Source organism: Giraffa tippelskirchi, chromosome X (genome assembly GCF_054371585.1).
Source record: "Giraffa tippelskirchi isolate mGirTip1 chromosome X, T2T-mGirTip1v1.2.pri, whole genome shotgun sequence".
Taxonomy (NCBI): Eukaryota; Metazoa; Chordata; class Mammalia; order Artiodactyla; family Giraffidae; genus Giraffa; species Giraffa tippelskirchi.
Genome location: NC_137289.1, coordinates 147,715,359 through 147,733,150, shown reverse-complemented (window position 1 = coordinate 147,733,150; position 17,792 = coordinate 147,715,359). Strand labels below are relative to the sequence as shown.

The 17,792-nt window shown below is 49.8% G+C and overlaps 1 protein-coding gene across 15 annotated transcripts in view; it reads left to right on the top strand.

Moving 5' to 3' along the window:
- LOC145536639 (F-box-like/WD repeat-containing protein TBL1X) overlaps positions 1-17,792 on the top strand; it is a 250,623-nt gene that overhangs the window by 199,193 nt on the left and 33,638 nt on the right. The window contains exon 3 of one of the 15 annotated variants that reach the window (XM_081566181.1): positions 10,155-11,964. The exons of the other annotated variants lie outside the window; for them this stretch is intronic. Within the exon in view, the coding sequence (XP_081422307.1) occupies positions 11,937-11,964 (28 nt within the window). The 5' untranslated portion in view covers positions 10,155-11,936. The remainder of the gene's footprint in view (positions 1-10,154; positions 11,965-17,792) is intronic. 15 annotated transcript variants of the gene reach the window in all.

The following is a 17,792-nucleotide window of genomic DNA, read 5'->3' as shown; positions in this document are numbered from 1 at the left end:
TCATGGGCAAGAGGCTAATCTGTTACGCATATCTGTTGCCTACATTAGCACAGCCATCCCTGTCCTCATCCGAGAGGAGCGCCAGGGGTTTTCAAACGTAAGAGTCCACACACTGGGCAGGTACCATTTTCTGTTGTTGTTCGGTCGCTCAGTCGTGTCTGACTCTTTGCGACCCCATGGACTGCAGCACGCCGGCTTCCCTGTCCTTCACCATCTCCCAGAGCTTGCTCAAACTCATGGCCGTTGAGTCGGTGATGCCATCCAACCATCTCATCCTCTGTCGTCCCCTTTTCCTCCTGCCTTCAATCTTTCACAGCATCAGCGTCTTTTCCAATGAATTTGTTCTTTGCATCAAGTGATCAAAGTATTGGCGCTTCAGCTTGAGTATCAGTCCTTCCAGTGAGCATTCAGGGTTGATTTCCTGTAGGATTGACGGGTTTCGAGCCCATATCTGCACTCACGTGACTGGCCAGGTAGAATCAGGCATGTTTCCTTTGGTTTACATAATACGCACATGGGTCTGTGTTATATATTATCCTCGTGAATAAATGTTACATAACCATACTCTTGAGGTTTTAAATGGAAGGTAGATGGCATTTTTCATTCATTTCGTGGAGCATCTGTTGGGAGAATGGTAACAGATTTCCTGACCACGTAGCACATGCATATGCCCTGTCTTGCCCCCGCTACTGACATCAGAATTAGAGTAAGATTTAGGTGGCATTTTCACTCTACAGCCAAGTCCAAGCACAGAGCCGAAGGATGGTTCTGTTCTGAACACACAGAGGTATGAGTCTGCAGAAATATTCCTGGGCAGTATAGAAGTCATGCATATTGGTGGTCCAGGTATTAAATATCCACCTGCCAATGCAGCTGACACAGGTTTAATCCCTGGATGGTGAAGATCCCCTGGAGAAGAAAAGGCAACCCACTCCAGTATTCTTGCCTGGAGAATCCCATGGACAGAGGAGGCTGGTGGGCTACAGTCCACAGGGTCACAAAGAGTCAGACACCACTGAGTGGCTTTCACATAGACGCTATGTATCTAGGTGATGCTCACACACCAATCAGAAATGACGAGAGCTGAAGGTTTGCGGTCACGTGACCAGTCAGCTGAATGTCACTCCCTGGTTTTGATACTGTCCTACAGCGAGAGAAGCTGTCACCGTTGAAGGTGGCTGGGTGAAATGACTCCACTGTTTTTGCCGCTTCCTTTGAGTTCATGATAATCTTGAAATTACTAAAATAAAAAAAAAGACCAGAAGTCATGACTTTGCGATTCCACGGTCTGCAGAGCTTTGCGTATGACTGGGATAGAGAAGGTGGTCAGTAATACAAATGCAGCTGAGACATTTTAATTAGATTTTTCAGGTCGTTAGCCATGGCGCAGGCCTTGGTTCTGATGGAGCGTCTTCTGTATAATCGGTTCGAGTGTTACCGTGTTAGCTTAGAAGCGGATAGCCACACAACCATTCTGGGGCTTTTGGAAACAGAAATAGTAGAGTCATCTGCAGGTGAGCAGCGGTTGTCATGTATCCAGAGCCAGGTTTTTGCTTCCGTGGTAATTCAGCAGACTCAGGTGTGCGTCCCAGGCCAGGCTCACCTGGCCGGCTCCTCCTGGGACATTGTCGTGAAAAGCCGTTCTGCATTTTGTTGGCATCATTGGCGCTGGACAGGCCATATCGTTAGCAGAAGGATGAAAGGACTATTCAGGGACTTGCCCTGGTGGCGTAGTGTTTAGGAATCCGCCCACCGGTGCAGGGGACCCGGGTTCGATCCCTGGTCCGGAAAGATTCCACATGCTGGGGAGCCACTAAGTCCGTGAGCCGAAATGACTGGGCCCACGTGCTGCAACTCCTGAAACCCACGTGCCCCTAGAACCCATGCTCTTGCAACAAAAGAGGCCACTGCCACGCGAAGCTGGGCACTGCAACTCGAGAGTAGCCATTGCTGGCCACAACTGGAGAAAAGCCCGCCCACAGCACCAAAGATCCATCACAGCCGAAAATCAATAAATGTTTAAGTAGTGTTCTTCGGTGTTCTTCTGCACTCCTTGTCCCGTGTCTTGCCAGGTTTTAAATATCCCCTTCGTGGGCTTTACCTTGCAGATTTTTTCCTAGGTGGGCAGATTTGAGGGTCTTAATCTCTGGGATTGATGGTTTTGAGCTGTGGTGTTCATGAAGACTCTTGAGAGTCCCTTGGACTGCAAGGAGGTCCAACCAGTCCATCCTAAAGGAAATCAGTCCTGAATGGTCATTGAAAGGACTTGATGCTGAAGCTGAAACTCCAATGCTTTGGCCACCTGACGCGAAGAACTGACTCATTAGAAAAGACCTTGATGCCGGGAAAGACTAAAGGCGGGAGGAGAAGGGGACGACAGAGGATGAGATGGTTGGATGGCATCACTGACTCGATGGACATGAGTTTGAGTAAGCTCCGGGAGTTGGTGACGGACAGGGAGGCCTGGGGTGCTGCAGTCCACGGGGTCGCAAAGAGTCGAACACGACTGAGCAACTGAACCGAACCGAACTGCGTCTCTTGGAGAGACTCTGAATGGTCAGAACAGTATGCATTATCTAAACATGCTCAACCTTTCCTAGAAGCCAGGCTTCCTGAACCTCAGCACTGTTCACCTACAGGCTGGGCGGCTATGCTGTATTGCAGGTTCTTAAAACCTCATCCCTGGCCTCCACCCACTGCATGACAGGAACGCCCTCTCCCCCTCGCCCTCTGTGGTGACAACCAAAGACGTCTCTGACCTTTGCCTCATGAGAACCCCTGATAACACATCCTTCTGTTGTGGAATACGTTTCTTCAATTAGTTTTTATTGCAAAGTGGAGTTGTCATGAGATGCTCATTTCTTCCTTCTTTTTCATCTTTTTGGGCTGCATTTTGATTCTTTCTGCAGGACACAAGTGAACTCTAATAGTGGTCCTAGCTGTCCCTGTTTTTATTAAATTTTTCCAGAGTATTTTTCCCCTCGAGGAAGGAGAGACTTCTGCCAGTACTGTTCTGTAGCAGATGATAAAATAATTGGGAGTAGCTGTCTTTAATCTGTTTTGTTTTTCTTTGGGTTTTTTTTTTTTCTTTTGGACTCCCGGTGAGGAGATTAGATAACCAGGTAAAGGATGTTACACTTAACGTTTGTGAATAATTTCGTCTCCAGAAATGATTCAGCAGCATTGCCCTGTAATTCCAGCAGCTGACAGATCACCCTGTAGGCTCCCCTGTGTTTCCTGGGAGCTTGGATTGCCTTCTTATGCTAGACACGTTTTCCCTGGATTCGGGAAGTCATTTTAATGGTTCAGCTGTCTTAATTTAAACCCAGGTTCAGGCCTCATTGTTCAGCTGAGTCGCTAAAAATATTTCTGACTGTGGTGGCATTTTTACATTGCTAATGTTGTCCCCGTTTACAAAGAGAATCTTTATGAGACGGTAAAGGCAAGGCACTTCTCTGATGCAGTGGTAGCCTTTGCTTTAGAAAGCATACAGGAAAACATTCGTTTCATCAGATAATAAGTGAGGAATGCCTGAATGGTTTGTCCACATGAGCACGGAATAAAAGTAATTTAAAAGTAGGTGAGGGAAATCCCTGGTAGTCCAGTGGCTAGGACTTGGCGCTTTCACTGCTGGGACCCGGGTTCGAGCCCCAGTTGGGAATCTACAATCCTGCAAGCTGCGAGGAAGAAAAGGTAGGGAGGGAGCAAGGAATTAAGTCAGGTGAAATCGAAATGTCTCATTTCTTTGTTTCCAGTTCTTTGGTGATGTGTCCCTGTCCCCTAGACGACCCTTAGGCTCTATGATTTGCTAGAAGGAGTCACAGAATTTGGGCTTCACAGGTAGCTCAGTTGCTAAAGAATCTGCCTGCGATGCAGGAGACCCTGGTTCGATTCCTGGGCCGGGAAGATCCATTGGAGAAGGGATAGGCTACCCACTCCAGTATTCTTGGGCTTCCGTTGTGGCTCAGCTGATAAACAAAGAATCCGCCTGCGATGCGGGAGACCTGGGTTCAATCCCTGGGTCAGGAAGATTCCCCTGGAGAAGGGAAAGGCTACCCACTCCAGTATTCTGGCCTAGAGAATTCCATGGTATAGTCCATGGGGTCGCCAAGAGTCGGATACGACTGAGCAACTTTCACTTTCACAGAATTTAGTAACCGTTATACTCCCACTGGATTACAGCAAAAAGATACGGATTATAACCTACTGCATGGCGACTATACTTCATAGTGGTATGTTGGGTACGTGAAGGTTGCTAAGGTCGTGGAAATGTTCTCAATGAAGTAGATAAAGGTGAATCATGTGAGGTGCTGCATATGTGAGCTGACCTTATTGTGTAATTCCTTCCGCAATGTATATCCACGTATCAGATCATCACAGCCTATACCCCAAACTTCCACTTGCTTACATGTCACTTATGTCTCAAGAAGAGTCAATCGAAAAGATCGACAAGTTAATCAAAGTCTATGCTATGTCTCCATTTTTGTTACATTCCTCTTAACCATATACAATCGGGTGTATATTTTGTTTGTTCAGCTGTCTTGTTTACACAGTATCCAATAGAACCCTTTGTTTTGAATTAATTGCTTCAGTTTTTCTCCATTAAAATGTAATCGGTACGTGCGTGCCAGGTCACTTCAAGTGACCCTTGGCGACTCTGGCAACCCTATGGGCTGGGGAGTTCACCAGCATTCAGCAAGAATTCTCTAGGGGTGGGCTGCCTTGCCCTCCTCCAGGGGATCTTCCCAACCCAGGGGTCAAACCCGCATCTCTTAAGTCCGCTGCATTGGCAGGAGGGTTCTTTACCCCTAGCAGCACGTGGGAAAACCACCCCCCCGCCCAAGTAAAAAAGAGACAAGTTGCAGTCAGCCAAGGGCCAAGGTGCGTGGGGTCCAGTCCAGGAGAACCGGACACAGGCTTGCGGGCGTCCCCTCCTGGCTGAGCGATGTGATGACGACACCTCGTTCTCCCAGCAGCGTGTCTGATGGCAAAGGGGCTGAGTTGCTGGCTACCTGAGCTTTGGCATCCAGGCTTTTCTGTGGACCTGCCGCTCCTGTCAAGGGCGCAGGATCACCTGGGCAGACCCAGGCTGTCCACCCAGCCCCGGTCCCCTCCAGGTGGACACCTGCGGGGTGTGGTTGTGTAGCTGTCACCTGTGCACCTGTGTCTTTTACCTCACGTTTGAAAGCTCACTGGAAAGAATATAGGGGTGGGTAAGTAGCTGGAGAACGTGATACCAGTGCCTCTCAGGTAGAAGAGAGTAAAGCATCCCCCAGGAGAGCTTTGTGGGGGCAGGGTTGCACGTGCCTCGCCTCCCGCAGCAAAGCTTGCCCACGCTTCCTTTGCAGGACAGAGCTCAGGCTGCAGGGAGCCGATCTCCTCTTGGGCCCCTTAGGGCTTTGGAAAGAGCCTGCACTGTGGGGGTCATCTCATCACAAACCCTCTTCCAGTGGTGCCTGTTGCCAAGGAGCTCCTCTTTATTGAAAAAAGAGCGTTTTCCTAAACTGCCCTTCGGGTGTGACGGTAACCCATGAAGCGTAGCAAAACGAAACCGTGGAGCAGTCGCTCTTGGTGCGTCCCCAGAGTCCACAGCCATCCCGGTTTCCTGCGTGGCTGTGATTGTGCCATCTTTTCTGAGTTTGCTGCGCTCCGTCGTTTGTGCATTAAAAGCTCAGATTCAAGGTTTGCCTTTCCTGTGGTTGTTTACTTGTCAGAGAATGGGGAGAAAGCAGTTCGCTCGAAAAGCATTTGAAAATCGGCCGAGTGTTTGTAAGTTGTTTAGTTGCCCAGCCACGTCTGATTCTTTCGCGACTCCGTGGACTGTAGCCCCCCCCAGGCTCCTCTGTCCATGCGATTTTTCAGGCGAGAATACTGGAGTACGTTGCCAATTCCTTCTGCAGGGGATCTTCCCGACCCAGGGATTGAACTTGCGTCTCCCAGGTCTCCTGCCTTGGCAGGTGGATTCTTTACCACTGAGCCACCTGGGAAGCCTGCATGTAAGTTACACTTGTTTCAATGTGTGTTTTGCTCAATATAGCCAAATAGTTTCCATGGGTATGACCATCGGAGAAAGGTTAGGTGCTGTTGAAGAAGTCCTTAAGGCTTCTTAGGCCGTTGCTTCATCCTTTAAAGGGTGGGGACGATGTGAAAAAGCCTCAGATGGTTCCCCTTTCCTTTTTTAGCTGAGATGAATTACCACGCTTACCATGGTGCCTGTTTCCAAAGTTCATACACCGTCACATTTAAGATCTGCCTGCTCTGAAATTCTAATGTGACCTTCAAAGTGTCCAGCTTTGATCTCCTTCATTCTGCCAATCACAGTTCCCTTTCTTCCGTCCAGACTCAGCGAGCCAGTCATCTGGACTGTCAGACACAACACTGTCCTTTTTCTCCTGGGTTTCTGTCTGTAGCCCTGGTGATGTCTCCTCCGTACACGTTTAAAATGCCAAGGTGACATCCTTTTTCTTTCCGTCCCGTGTCCAGGTCTGCGGGCAGCGGGCTGCTCTTTCTGCAAGTCTAGGTTTCCGTCCCGAACTCGTGTCTCATCCCCCAGTCTGGGGGGCGTCTCTCACCAGCCTCTCCTCGGATTCCCCAGTCTGGGGGTCCACCTCCAGCCTCTCTGTTGCCTTCCCTGCTGCTGGGTTAGTTGTGTATTTCCCAAGCATTCTTCAGCATTATCCCACACCGAGAGCATTGCCATTTCCTGACCACTGTTCCTCCCCTGCAAAGAAGAACTTCCTCTGACCCCGTAACCTCATCCAGGTTTCACGTGAAAAATGTCAGAATCACTGTCATACGTTTCTCGTTTATGGAATCTTTCCTGCTGCCTCCACGCCCAGTCCTCTCATCCTCGCCTCTCCGTCAGCCAGGCACTGCCTGTATCTTGTCGGTGTTTCCGTCTGCTCCGTTGTTTTGCCTGAGTGACGGTACCTCCCATTTATTGAGCATGAGCTGTGTGCCAGGCATGATTCTCAATTCTTGATGAGTCAAACTGTTTCCCCCTAAGATGAAGATGGGGCTTCCTAGGTGGCTCAGATGTTAGAAAGAGTCTGTCTGCAATGCAGGAGACCGAGGTTCGATCCCTGGGTCAGGAAGGTCCCCTGGAGGAGGGCATGGCAACCCACTCCAGTATTCTTGCCTGGAGAATCTCACGGACAGAGGAGCCTGGCAGGCTACAGTCCATGGGGTTGCAGAGAGTTGGACACGACTGAGCAACTAACGCTTTCATTTTTCTTTTCAAGAAGTAGATACAGCTGCCTCCATTGTTGACAGGTGAGCGACCCAGAGCGTTGAGAAGATGGCGGCTTGCCCAGGTCACACTGCCAGGAAGTCATAGAGCTAGAATTCAGAACAGACCCTCTGGCTGCAGAATCTTCCACTTAAATGATTTTTCTTCGCTCTTAACGTGGTGGGATGGGTGATTTCTTTTTCAGCATTAAGTCTGCATTCCTGAAATAAACCCCACGTGGCCTGGACGTTTTGTCCTCTCATATGTCGCTGAATTCAGCTTTGTTAATTTGCTGTCTGGTATATTCATGTTTGTTTTACCAAGGGAAACTAGGCAGTGATGGTCCTTTTCCAATATTCTTAACAGGTTTGCATCTTAGGGTTATACTGGCCTCATCAAACACGCCGAGGGATCTAAAATTGCTCTCCTAAGGACCTGTTGTCCCATAATTTAGGTCTCTCCCCTGGATTAGTTGGCAGAATCTTTCTTTAAAAGGGATTGTTTTGGTCTCTATCGCAACCAGTCACTTCTGTCTTTGTAGTCCAAAAGCAGCCATCAAAAGTACAAAGACCATTGAGAGTAGCTGTGTTTCAATAAAACTTTATTTATAATAACAAGCCAGGGACCAGATTTGGCGCAGAGGATACAGCTTGCAGACTCTTGTCTGAGACTGCTAATGGAATACGTATGTTTCTTCCTGTCCAGGGAACCTGGACCTGGTGTTTGCATCCTGAGTATTTATCATTTCCTTGTCCTTTGAACATGTCTGTAGCCCTCCCTTGTCTATACATGTATTTCCCATCCTCAGTTCCCTTGTACCAGAGACATCATTTTGCCGTGTTTGCATACACCTCAAAGTATTTTGTTAATATTTGCTAACGTTTTCCCTTAAATGGAAGCAGTGAACTTTTCACTGAATTTTCAAATACATCTACTATTGTGTTTGCATAATGCACAATTAAAAAAAAAATTGTTAGATTTTAAAATATCTGCCCCCGTGCAAAAGCCGGTTACACCGTTTAGGGGTGAACAAGCATCTTGGCGAGAGGGACAAAGGATACGGGATGGGAGGGAGGGGAAGGAAGTACATGGACGCTGGGTCACGGGCAGCAGGTGATGGCCAGGGTGTCCGACAGGAAGCCCGCGGGCTAGTTTTTGAAAATTAAACCTGAAGGCTGTTCGCATCAGGAGTGACTCTCAGTGAAAACTGAGACTCTCCCAGAATGGGGTGCGTACTAAGTTGCTTCAGTCGTGTCCGACTAACTCTTTGTGATCCCATGGACTGTAGCCCACCGGGCTTCCTCTGTCCATGGGATTCTCCAGGCAGGATTACTGGAGAGGGTTGCCGTGTCCACCTCTAGGGGATCTTCCTGACCCAGGGATCGAACCTGCGTCTCCTGCATTGGAGGCAGACTTTTTACCATCTCAGCCACCAGGGAAGGAAGCCCCAGGCAGAATGGTGGCCGAGACTAATGAGTCACTGGAAGAAGTGCTGATACTGTTGTTAGGTAAGAAAGAACAGGGGTGTAAAATTCTAGGTCCACAAGAATTAACGTGTAAAAAATCAATTTACAGAGGTAAGAGGGACTGGAGGAAATTACCCCCAGGTAAGAACAGCAGTTGCATCAAGCATCTAGTGATGTGACTGTTCCCTCTCTCTTCCAAACTGCTTTCTCTGTTTCTCCTTCCCCTAAGTTGTGTGTGTGTGTGTGTGTTTAATTGTAATTTTTAATGGTGTCATCCATCGTAAATCTCCGTTTTGGCGGTCGTGGTTGAATTCCCCAATTAACAAAATAGCGAGTCCAAACTTTATGAGGGTTCAAAGCTGTTGTGGGTGATGGGTCCAAAAGGGGCAGGCTCCAAACCTTGCTTCTCAGCGTGGCGGCTGGAAGCCAGGGCTGGGGTCTGGGGGAGCACGCCCTGACACCCCTCGTGGGTGAGCTGCCTCCCCTCACGGTTTGTTGGCCCCAGGAGGAAATAGCACCCTGCGTTTATAACCTGACTAATGCCTTCTCCTCCTGGAGCCCTCCCAGGTTTGGGGAATATTAAACGTCTTGGCGGGTCTGCACTCAACCGCCACCCCTGGGGTCCAGGCCAGATGTTAGAAGTGAGACCCTATTTTTAACGAGGTCCTCCTGCTATTTCTTTTGGGCGCCTTCCAAGCAGTTCCATTTTACACCAAATTCCACGTTACGGCAGGTCAGCAGGAATAGGTCTGCACCTCTGAGAGCAGCCTGCGTGCGCTCAAGTTTTTTCTCCAGCAAGATAGTAGACGGAATTAGGACAGAAGGCGGGGGCTGGGTCTCGGGGCTGCCGGGGGTGGGGGTTTAGATACAGATATTGAAGTGTAAAGTTGACGTGTACGTGTGCAGCGATTGCAGACTGCAGAGTCAAAGACAACTCTTCAGTGAATGTTTGTGCTTTTGACCATGAATGAAACTGGGGTTAACAGTTTTGTGTGGCTTCCCAGGCAGAAAAGGTAATCCTCTGGCAAGATGAATCCATCATGTCCAAAAAGAAGAAGTGAACTGATAGTAAATTAGCCCCCAAAGATGAGGGGATGGTATCTTATTCTCCCGCCTTGCCTGTTCACAGGTTCTATGTGTGTATATGTGTGCCTGTCTTTGATTTATTGGACCCAGCTGCCACTTAACTGGGCTTCCCTGGTGGGCTCGGTGGTAAAGAATCCACCTGCCAGTGTAGGAGTCTTGGATTCGATCCCTGGGTCGGGAAGATCCCCTGGAGAAAGAAATGGCAACCCACTCCAGTATCCGTGTCTGGGAGATCCTATGGACAGAGGAGCCTGGCAGGTCACAGTCCATTGGGTCACAGAGAGTCAGACACAGCTTAGTGACTAAACAACAGCACCCCCTTCACCGCCCTCAGCCTCTCCTCCATCTTTATTTGTTATCTGTCCTCTCCCCAGCACCCCCACACCTGAATCACCTGGTCCCCCTCACCGAGAGGAAGGCGGGCCGTGTTGCAGGTGGCTGCAGTTCTGTGGCTGAAAACTGTACAATCCAGGAAGAACGGACACAGGAGAATGGACACGGAGGGCTGCCTGCTCTGTGTCCAGGGATGTTCCAGAAACAAGGAAGCACTGTGTATACCTTAGCACGCCACACTTTTGTTTCCAAAGATGATCCCATCGTCACTTGCCATCCTTCAGTCTCTCAGTCGTGTCCGACTCTTTGCTATTCCATGGACTGTAGCACGCCAGGCTTCCCTGTCCATCACCATCTCCCAAAGCTTGCTCAAACTCATGTCCGTTGAGTCGGTGAGGCCATTCAACCCTCTCATCCTCTGTCACCCCCTTCTCCTCCCACCTTCAGTCTCTCCCAGCATCAGGGTGTTTTCCAGTGAGTCGGCTCTTCGCATCAGGTGGCCAGAGGATTGGAGCTTCAGCTTCAGCATCAGTCCTTCCAATGAACATTCAGGACTGATCTCGTTTAGGATGGACTGGTTGGATCTCCTTGCAGTTCAAGGGACTCTCAAGAATCTTCTCCAGCACCACAGTTGCAAAGCATCAGTTGTTTGGTGCTCAGCCTTTTTTATTGTCCAGCTCTCACATCCGTACACAACTACTGGAAAAACCGCCGCTTTCGACTATTTGGACCTTTGTCGGCAAAGTAGCGTCTCTGCTTTTTCATACGCTGTCTAGGTTTGTCATGGCTTTTCTTGCAAGTAGCAAGCGTCTTCTCATTTCCTGGCTGCAGTCACCATCTGCAGTGGTTTTTGAACTGGTGTTCCACCCACATAGCCAGTTGGAATGGATGAGCGAGCCGACCAGTGGCTGCTTGGCGTTCATGGATTGTAGGGTTGGACTGATGGCCAGAGCTGGTGGGCTCTCTCTCTCTCTCTCTCTCAGAGGTGGCTCACGTGAAAATCATGTTACAGACCTCCCAAGCACGCAGACTCTAACTCTGTCGTCTGTCCAGTGGGCAACGTTCCCACCGAGCTGCTCACTCACCATTGTTTTCATAAAGCTATAGTCTCAGTTCCTGTCTATTTCTCAGCGGCCTGGTCCCCGATGCGATAAGGTTTCTCGTAGCCCCGGCAGCGTGGCATGGCCCCTTCCCACGGGAACTGCAAGTCGTGGATTCTTCTCTCGTTGGCCTTGATCTCTGCCTGTCATCACTCACTCACCTCCATAAATCAAAATCTCGCGGGTTCAGTTGGAACGATGAGGTCATTCCTTTCTCTGTATAGAATTTTAGAATTGAAAGTGACCTTGCAAATCACCTAATTCCACCTGTTTGTTGGTCGGAGAAGGAAGCCAATGAGGGCAGGCCCAGGCCCTGGTAAAGCGTGTTCTCTCCGTGAATAGAAAGTTGTCGTTGTTCAGTCTCTCGGCCGTGTCCGACTCTTTGTGACCCCGTGGACTGCAGCCCGCCAGGCTTGCCTGTCCTTCACCATCTCCCAGAGTTTGCTCAGACTCATGTCCATTGAGTCGGTGATGCCATCCGGCCACCTCATCCTCTATCGCCCCCTTCGTAATAAAAATAAACTGTAGCAAACGTGTGGAATGTTGTTCAGGCTTAGCGACTGAACAGCCACACACCCTCTGGTGACAAGCCAAAGTATTTCCAGGGGTTGCCCACGTCTTCCTCTGGCCGACAGAAGTGCCCACACTTCACAACCACGAACTGCTGTTCTGGACCAAGGAGCAGAGTCTTAAGCCGAGGTGTCCTGCGGGAAAGGGGTATATATGCTTCTCGCAAAGGCAGCCTGGCAAGGTATAGTGAGAGATGGCCAAGCTTCTTAACGCAGGAAATGCATGTACATATATATATTCATAAATATGTGTATATATGGGCTTCCCAGGTGGAGGAAATGGCAACCCACTCCAGTATTCCTGCCTGGAGAATCCCACGGACAGAGGAGCCTAGCAGGCTACAGTCCATGGGGCACAGAGAGGTGGACACAACTGAGCCACTGAACACATGGACACACGTAAGTGTGTATCTACAATATACACACAATAGTCAACTTGGCGCACTTTTCCTATAAAGGAGCATATCCTAAATACTTTTGACTTTGTGGCCCATCTGGAGGAGGAAAGGGCAACCCACTCCAGGATTCTTGCCTGGAGAATCCTTGTGGACAGAGGAGCCTGGCGGGCTACAGTCCACGGGGTCGCAGAGAGTCGGACACGACTGAGCAACGAACACTTGTACTTTCAGTTGCGGCCCATACTGTATCTCTTGTGACTACTCAGCTCTGCCGTTGCAGTATGAAAGCAGCCACAGATAGCATGTCAACTCATGGGCAATGACTCCTCCAATAAAACTTGATTTTTAAACACAGGCAGTGGGGGCCCTGGGCTGCATATCCCTGGTCTAGACAGTTTTCATATCGTGCCCGCTGGCTTTGGATAGCTGTCAGTATTCCAAGTATTGAGTCTATGAAGTCCTTAATAAAGACTCGGCATTTAGTGCTTCAAACAAGTGCCTTTAATGTTAAGAGTTGGGCACACTCAGTCGTGTCCAACTCTTTGCAACCCCCTGGACTGTACAGTCCACGGGCTTCTCCAGGCCAGAATACTGGAGTGGGTAGCCTTTCCCTTCTCCAGGGGATCTTCCCAATCCAGGTGCCTTTGTCTCATCTGAAGGTGCACCAGCGGCCACACAGCTGCTCAAATGTTACGTGTCTGCCTTTCTCCGCTGAATAAGCAGTGTTTCCAAGGGCCAGTGAGCGATTCTTTAGCAGCTTCTGCTGATGAATCAGGCCAACATTAATGGGCAGGATGGTTCACTGCACAGCTCGAATGCTTTGGGAAGCCGTTTGTGAAAGGGGTATGACCTAGTGGTTTAGCAGGAAGCAAAGCATGTGCTTAGTTTTTACTCTATCTGGGTTGCCTGGTGGGTGAGGCACATTCATGCACACGCTGCTTTCCTCTCAGGAGACTAGCACCTTTCATCCCAAATGGGAAGAACGTTGCTCCTCAAGATCTTTTTTTTTTTTTTTTATAATGTATTGTTTTTATTGAAGTATAGTTGATCTACAATATGTGTTAGTTTTAGGTGTTTAGCAAGTGAAAGTGAAAGTCGCTCAGCGGTATCCAACTCTTTTCCACCCCATGGACTGTGGGATTCTCCAGGCCAGAATACTGGAGTAGGTAACTTTTCCCTTCTCCAGGGGATCTTCCCAACCCAGGGATCGAACCCAGGTCTCCCGCATTGCAGGCAGCTTCTCTACCAGCTGAGCCACCAGGGAAGCCCCATAAATGTATATATTTATATTCTTTTTAAACTTCTGTTACTTTATAGGTTATTGCACGGTATTGACTATAGTTCTCTGTATACAGTAGGTCCTTGTTGGCTATCTGTTCTGTGTATGCTGGTGTGTCTCTGTTAATCCCATACTGCTAATTATCCCTTCCCTACCTTCCCCTTTAGTAACCATAAGTTTGTTTTCTAAATCTAGGTGTCTGTTTCTGTTTTGTAAATAAGTTCATTAGTGCTTTTTTTCTTTTTAAGACTCCATACATAAGTGATATCATTTGGTTTCTGTTTTTCTCTGTCTGACTCACTTCACTTAGTATGATCATGTCTAGTTCCATCCAAGTTGCTGCAAATGGCATTGTTTCATTCTTTTTCGTGGCTCCGTAATATTCCATTTTCTATATGTCCTGTGTCTTCTTTATCCGTTCATCTGTTGATGGACATCTAGGTTGTTTGCATGTCTTGACTGTTGTGAATAGTGCTGCAGTGAACGGATGGGTGCATACTTACCTCTTGATGGCCTTATTGTGCCTTATAAAAAGTGTAGTATAAATCTTTCCCTTGGTGGATCAGACAGTAAAGAATCTGCCTATAATGCAGGAGACCTGGGTTTGATCCCTGGGTTGGGAAGATCCCCCGAAGGAGGGCATGGCAACCCACTATAGTATACTTTCCTGGAGAATCCCATGGACAAAGGAGCCTGGCAGGCTACAGTCCATGGGGTTGCAAAGAGTCAGACACAACTGAGCAACTAAGCACACGCAAACCTTTTCCGTCTTATCATGATTATACCCTTTTTTCTCCTCAGAAATAATTTCACTTCACCTGGTTATCCCCACCCCCTCCCATTACTGTGTGTTACCTGAATTCTCTGACTTGCATTTCAGTGGCAGCAGTGCAGTCCATGGTGTTTATAAATGAAGCAGAACTGTGCGTGGTATAGACCTGAGGACGGTGTCATTTAGGGGCTGTGGTTCCTGTTGCGTCTTTGGTTCTCTGCCGTGGTGGGGTTAGTTAGATGTTTTCGGTTGTCGTGACTGGGGAAGGCTTGCTACTAACATCCAGCGTGTAATGAGACGTCCCTGTCGGTCCGGTGGTTAGCACTGCACACTTTCACTGCCACGGCCACGGGTTCAGTTCCTGGTTCAGGAGCTAAGATCCCACGTGCCATGCAGGGTAGCCAAATTTACGAAAAAACAAACCCCAAAATGAAAAACAAACATCTTGTGTGTAGAGATCACAGATGCTGCTAAACATCTCGTAATGCCTAGGACATAGCACTCCTGACAACAAGGAGCAGTTTGGTCCAAATGTCAGGCGTGCCAAGGTCGAGAAACCTTCCTGAGGAGTGCTTCGTCGGGGACGCCTCCTACTGAGTAGTGGGCAGGTCTGCGGGCTTCAGCAACTGCGCCAGTGGACCCCAGGGGCACTCACACTGAGCCGTCACGTGGATCGGTCACCCAGGTGCCACCAAGCTCTCTATTTTGCCCCTTTTCACCAACTTACACGCCTGCCACTGAGCCCGTTCTGAGCGTTTCCGTCTCTACCCACCGATACTCTGTTCTTTGTTCGTCCATGTCTTGTTGAGTGGAAGAAGAGGTGCGCTGAAAGCTGGGGGAAAGCTGAACAGGCTTAAGGCACAGAGGCCATAGGACTGGCAGATGCAAGGGAATATGCTCCGTAGCCCTGGAGTCCAGTTGGGAGGGGTGGGCGCTGATGGTGGTGGAGGCTGGGCCACCCCAAGGGCAGCATCCTTTCCGGAGATGGCAGTCTTCCAAGATGACTGCAGACTGAATTTTGCAAGCCTCCCCCCACCCCTGCCCCAATAGGTGTGTTTAAATGTAACCCGGGTCCATGGAGTCAAAGCTACGGTTTTTCCAGTAGTCATGTATGGATGTGAGAGTTGGACCATAAAGAAGGCTGAGTGCCGAAGAATTGGTGCTTTTGAACTGTGGTGTTGGAAAAGACTCTTGAGAGGCGCTTGGACAGCAAGGAGATCCAACCAGTCCATCCTTAAGAAAATCAACCCTGGGTATTCACTGGAAGGACTGATGCTGAAACTCCAGTACTTTGGCCACCTGATGTGAAGAGCTGACTCATTGGAAAAGACCCCGATGCTGGGAAAGATTGAAGGCAGGAGGAGAAGGGGGCAACAGAGGATGAGATGGTTGGATGGCATCACCGACTCAATGGACATGAGTTTGAGCAAGTTCCAGGAGATAGTGAAGGACAGGGAAGCCTGGTGTGCTGCAGTCCATGGGTTCACAGAGTCAGACGTGACTGACCGACTGAAAAACTATCGCCTGTGAAATATTTGGAAGTTCAGTCTTTAGGAGTTGATCAGGTCCCAAGGATGGGGCCTTCAGGAATGCAATTCGTGCCCTTGTAAGAGGCCCCACAGAGCTTGCTTGCTCCTTCCACCTTGTGAGGTTACAGGGAAAACGTAGTCACCTGTGTGGTCCATAAAGTGGTTCTCAGCAGACACGGAACGTGCCAGTGCCTTGATCTTGGAGTTTAGCCTGCGGAACGGTGAGAAATAAGTGTCTGTGGCTGACGCCACGCAGCCTGTGGGATTTTCTTACAGCAGCTGGAACGGACAAAGACGTACACCAGAAGCTTGATCTCTCTCTGGCTGCTGCTCCGTCAGTTGCTGAGATGTTATTTATCGGGGGCCCTGGCCACAGTCCATGCTGGGCCCTGGGGGAATGCTCCGCAGAAGGTTCTAGGTGGGATTTTGTGGTGGGGTGAGAGACGGGTGTCCAGCCACAAGCTTGCAGCTGGTGTGTGGCGTGTGTCACACCCCAAGGGTGATCTCGGGCCTCAATTCATAAAAGAAAGAGAAGAGTACAAGGGAGAAACGGCAGGTGGTCCTGTGCGTGCTTAGCCGTGTCCGACTCTTTGCGACCCCGTTGGGTCCTCTGTCCGTGGGGATTCTCCAGGCCAGAATACCGGAGTGGGTTGCCATCCCCTTCTCCAGGGGATCTTCCCAACCCAGGGATCGAACCCAGGTCCTCCCGCATCGCAGGCAGACTCTTTAACCCTCTGAGCCACCGGGCAGGGGAGGTGGTCGTGGGGAGGCTTAAATGAATTAGGAGGCATTCTTCAATTAGAAGCAAGACCTGGTCAGTTGTGGGCACCACGTCGGGGCTGGCAGGTATATTCTTGTTATTACCCCCAGTGGGCATGGTCCTGGTCTGGACCTTGTGAAGATACCAGGAGGGAAGCAGATGACTCTCAGTCCAGCGTCCTGTCCCTCCTGCTGGTGGAGACAGGGATAAAGAGATGGGAAAAGGCAGTGGGTCATGTGGTCACCCGGGAAGAGCTCTGCAAGACAGAAGCCAATGTGGCCCAGAGTACATAGCAAGGGAGTCCATGGGGTTTGGGCATCTCTCAGCCGATGATACCCACTTGGTCCTTCTCTGTCTGCTGACCTGGGGCTTTTCTCGTGCACCCTTGCTAGAAACTGAGAGAGAGCTTGGAGATTAAGACTGTGCGTGGCGGCGGAGACGCAGAGAATGAGGTCGTTGGTGAAGACAGGGGTGGATGTTTCTGTTGTGGCGGGAGTGATTAGGGCAACGGAGGGCCAGAGACAGAACAAGTCAGAAGGAAAACATAAGGCCAGCTTGCAAAGGGCCTTCCTTGGCTCGCGCCCTTCTGACAAAGGGAGCGCAGGGACCCTGTGTTGGAGAGAGAGAGCCTCCAAGGCGCTCTCCTGCACGGTCTAAGGTAGGTGGTTCCAGCTTGTAAAGAAATAACACACGAAGTTAATAGCAGGCTACAGTATTACTCTGGAAATAAATATGAATCAAGCGCCTGTTGTATATATTCTTAATGATCAGGCCATGAGGAGGAGGGGTCGGGGGAGAGAAAGGGACGTTTGCAGACAGGGCTCTCCTGGTGTGGAGCAATACTGCCATCTTGCTGACCGTTGCATGTATTGCAGAGGCGGGCTGTATTTGTTGACCTGCATGGAGGCTGGGGACCTGGGGGCGGACGGCCCATCATCCGGCTGATGAAGGGGGCCTGTCCTAGGAATGTGAAGTGGGGAGGCAGTGTGCAGGCTCCCCTGTGAGACTTGCCCCCTACCCCCCTACCCACCCCAGCACATAGGATGCGCTCGTCTTGATGGGAATATGTTCATAAGTGATGGAGGTGGGGTGCCTGGGACCCCCCAACACAGGTGACAGGCTGACAGAGCAGAGGGGAAACTTATGCCTCAGACCATTCCCCCACCCACCCACAGGCCCCCGCCGAAACCCCCTTCCTGGCCCTGCAGCCTCCTTCATTGAAACGCGCCTCGTTTGTTACATGTAGTCACAGGCTCAATCTTTCTCCCTGCA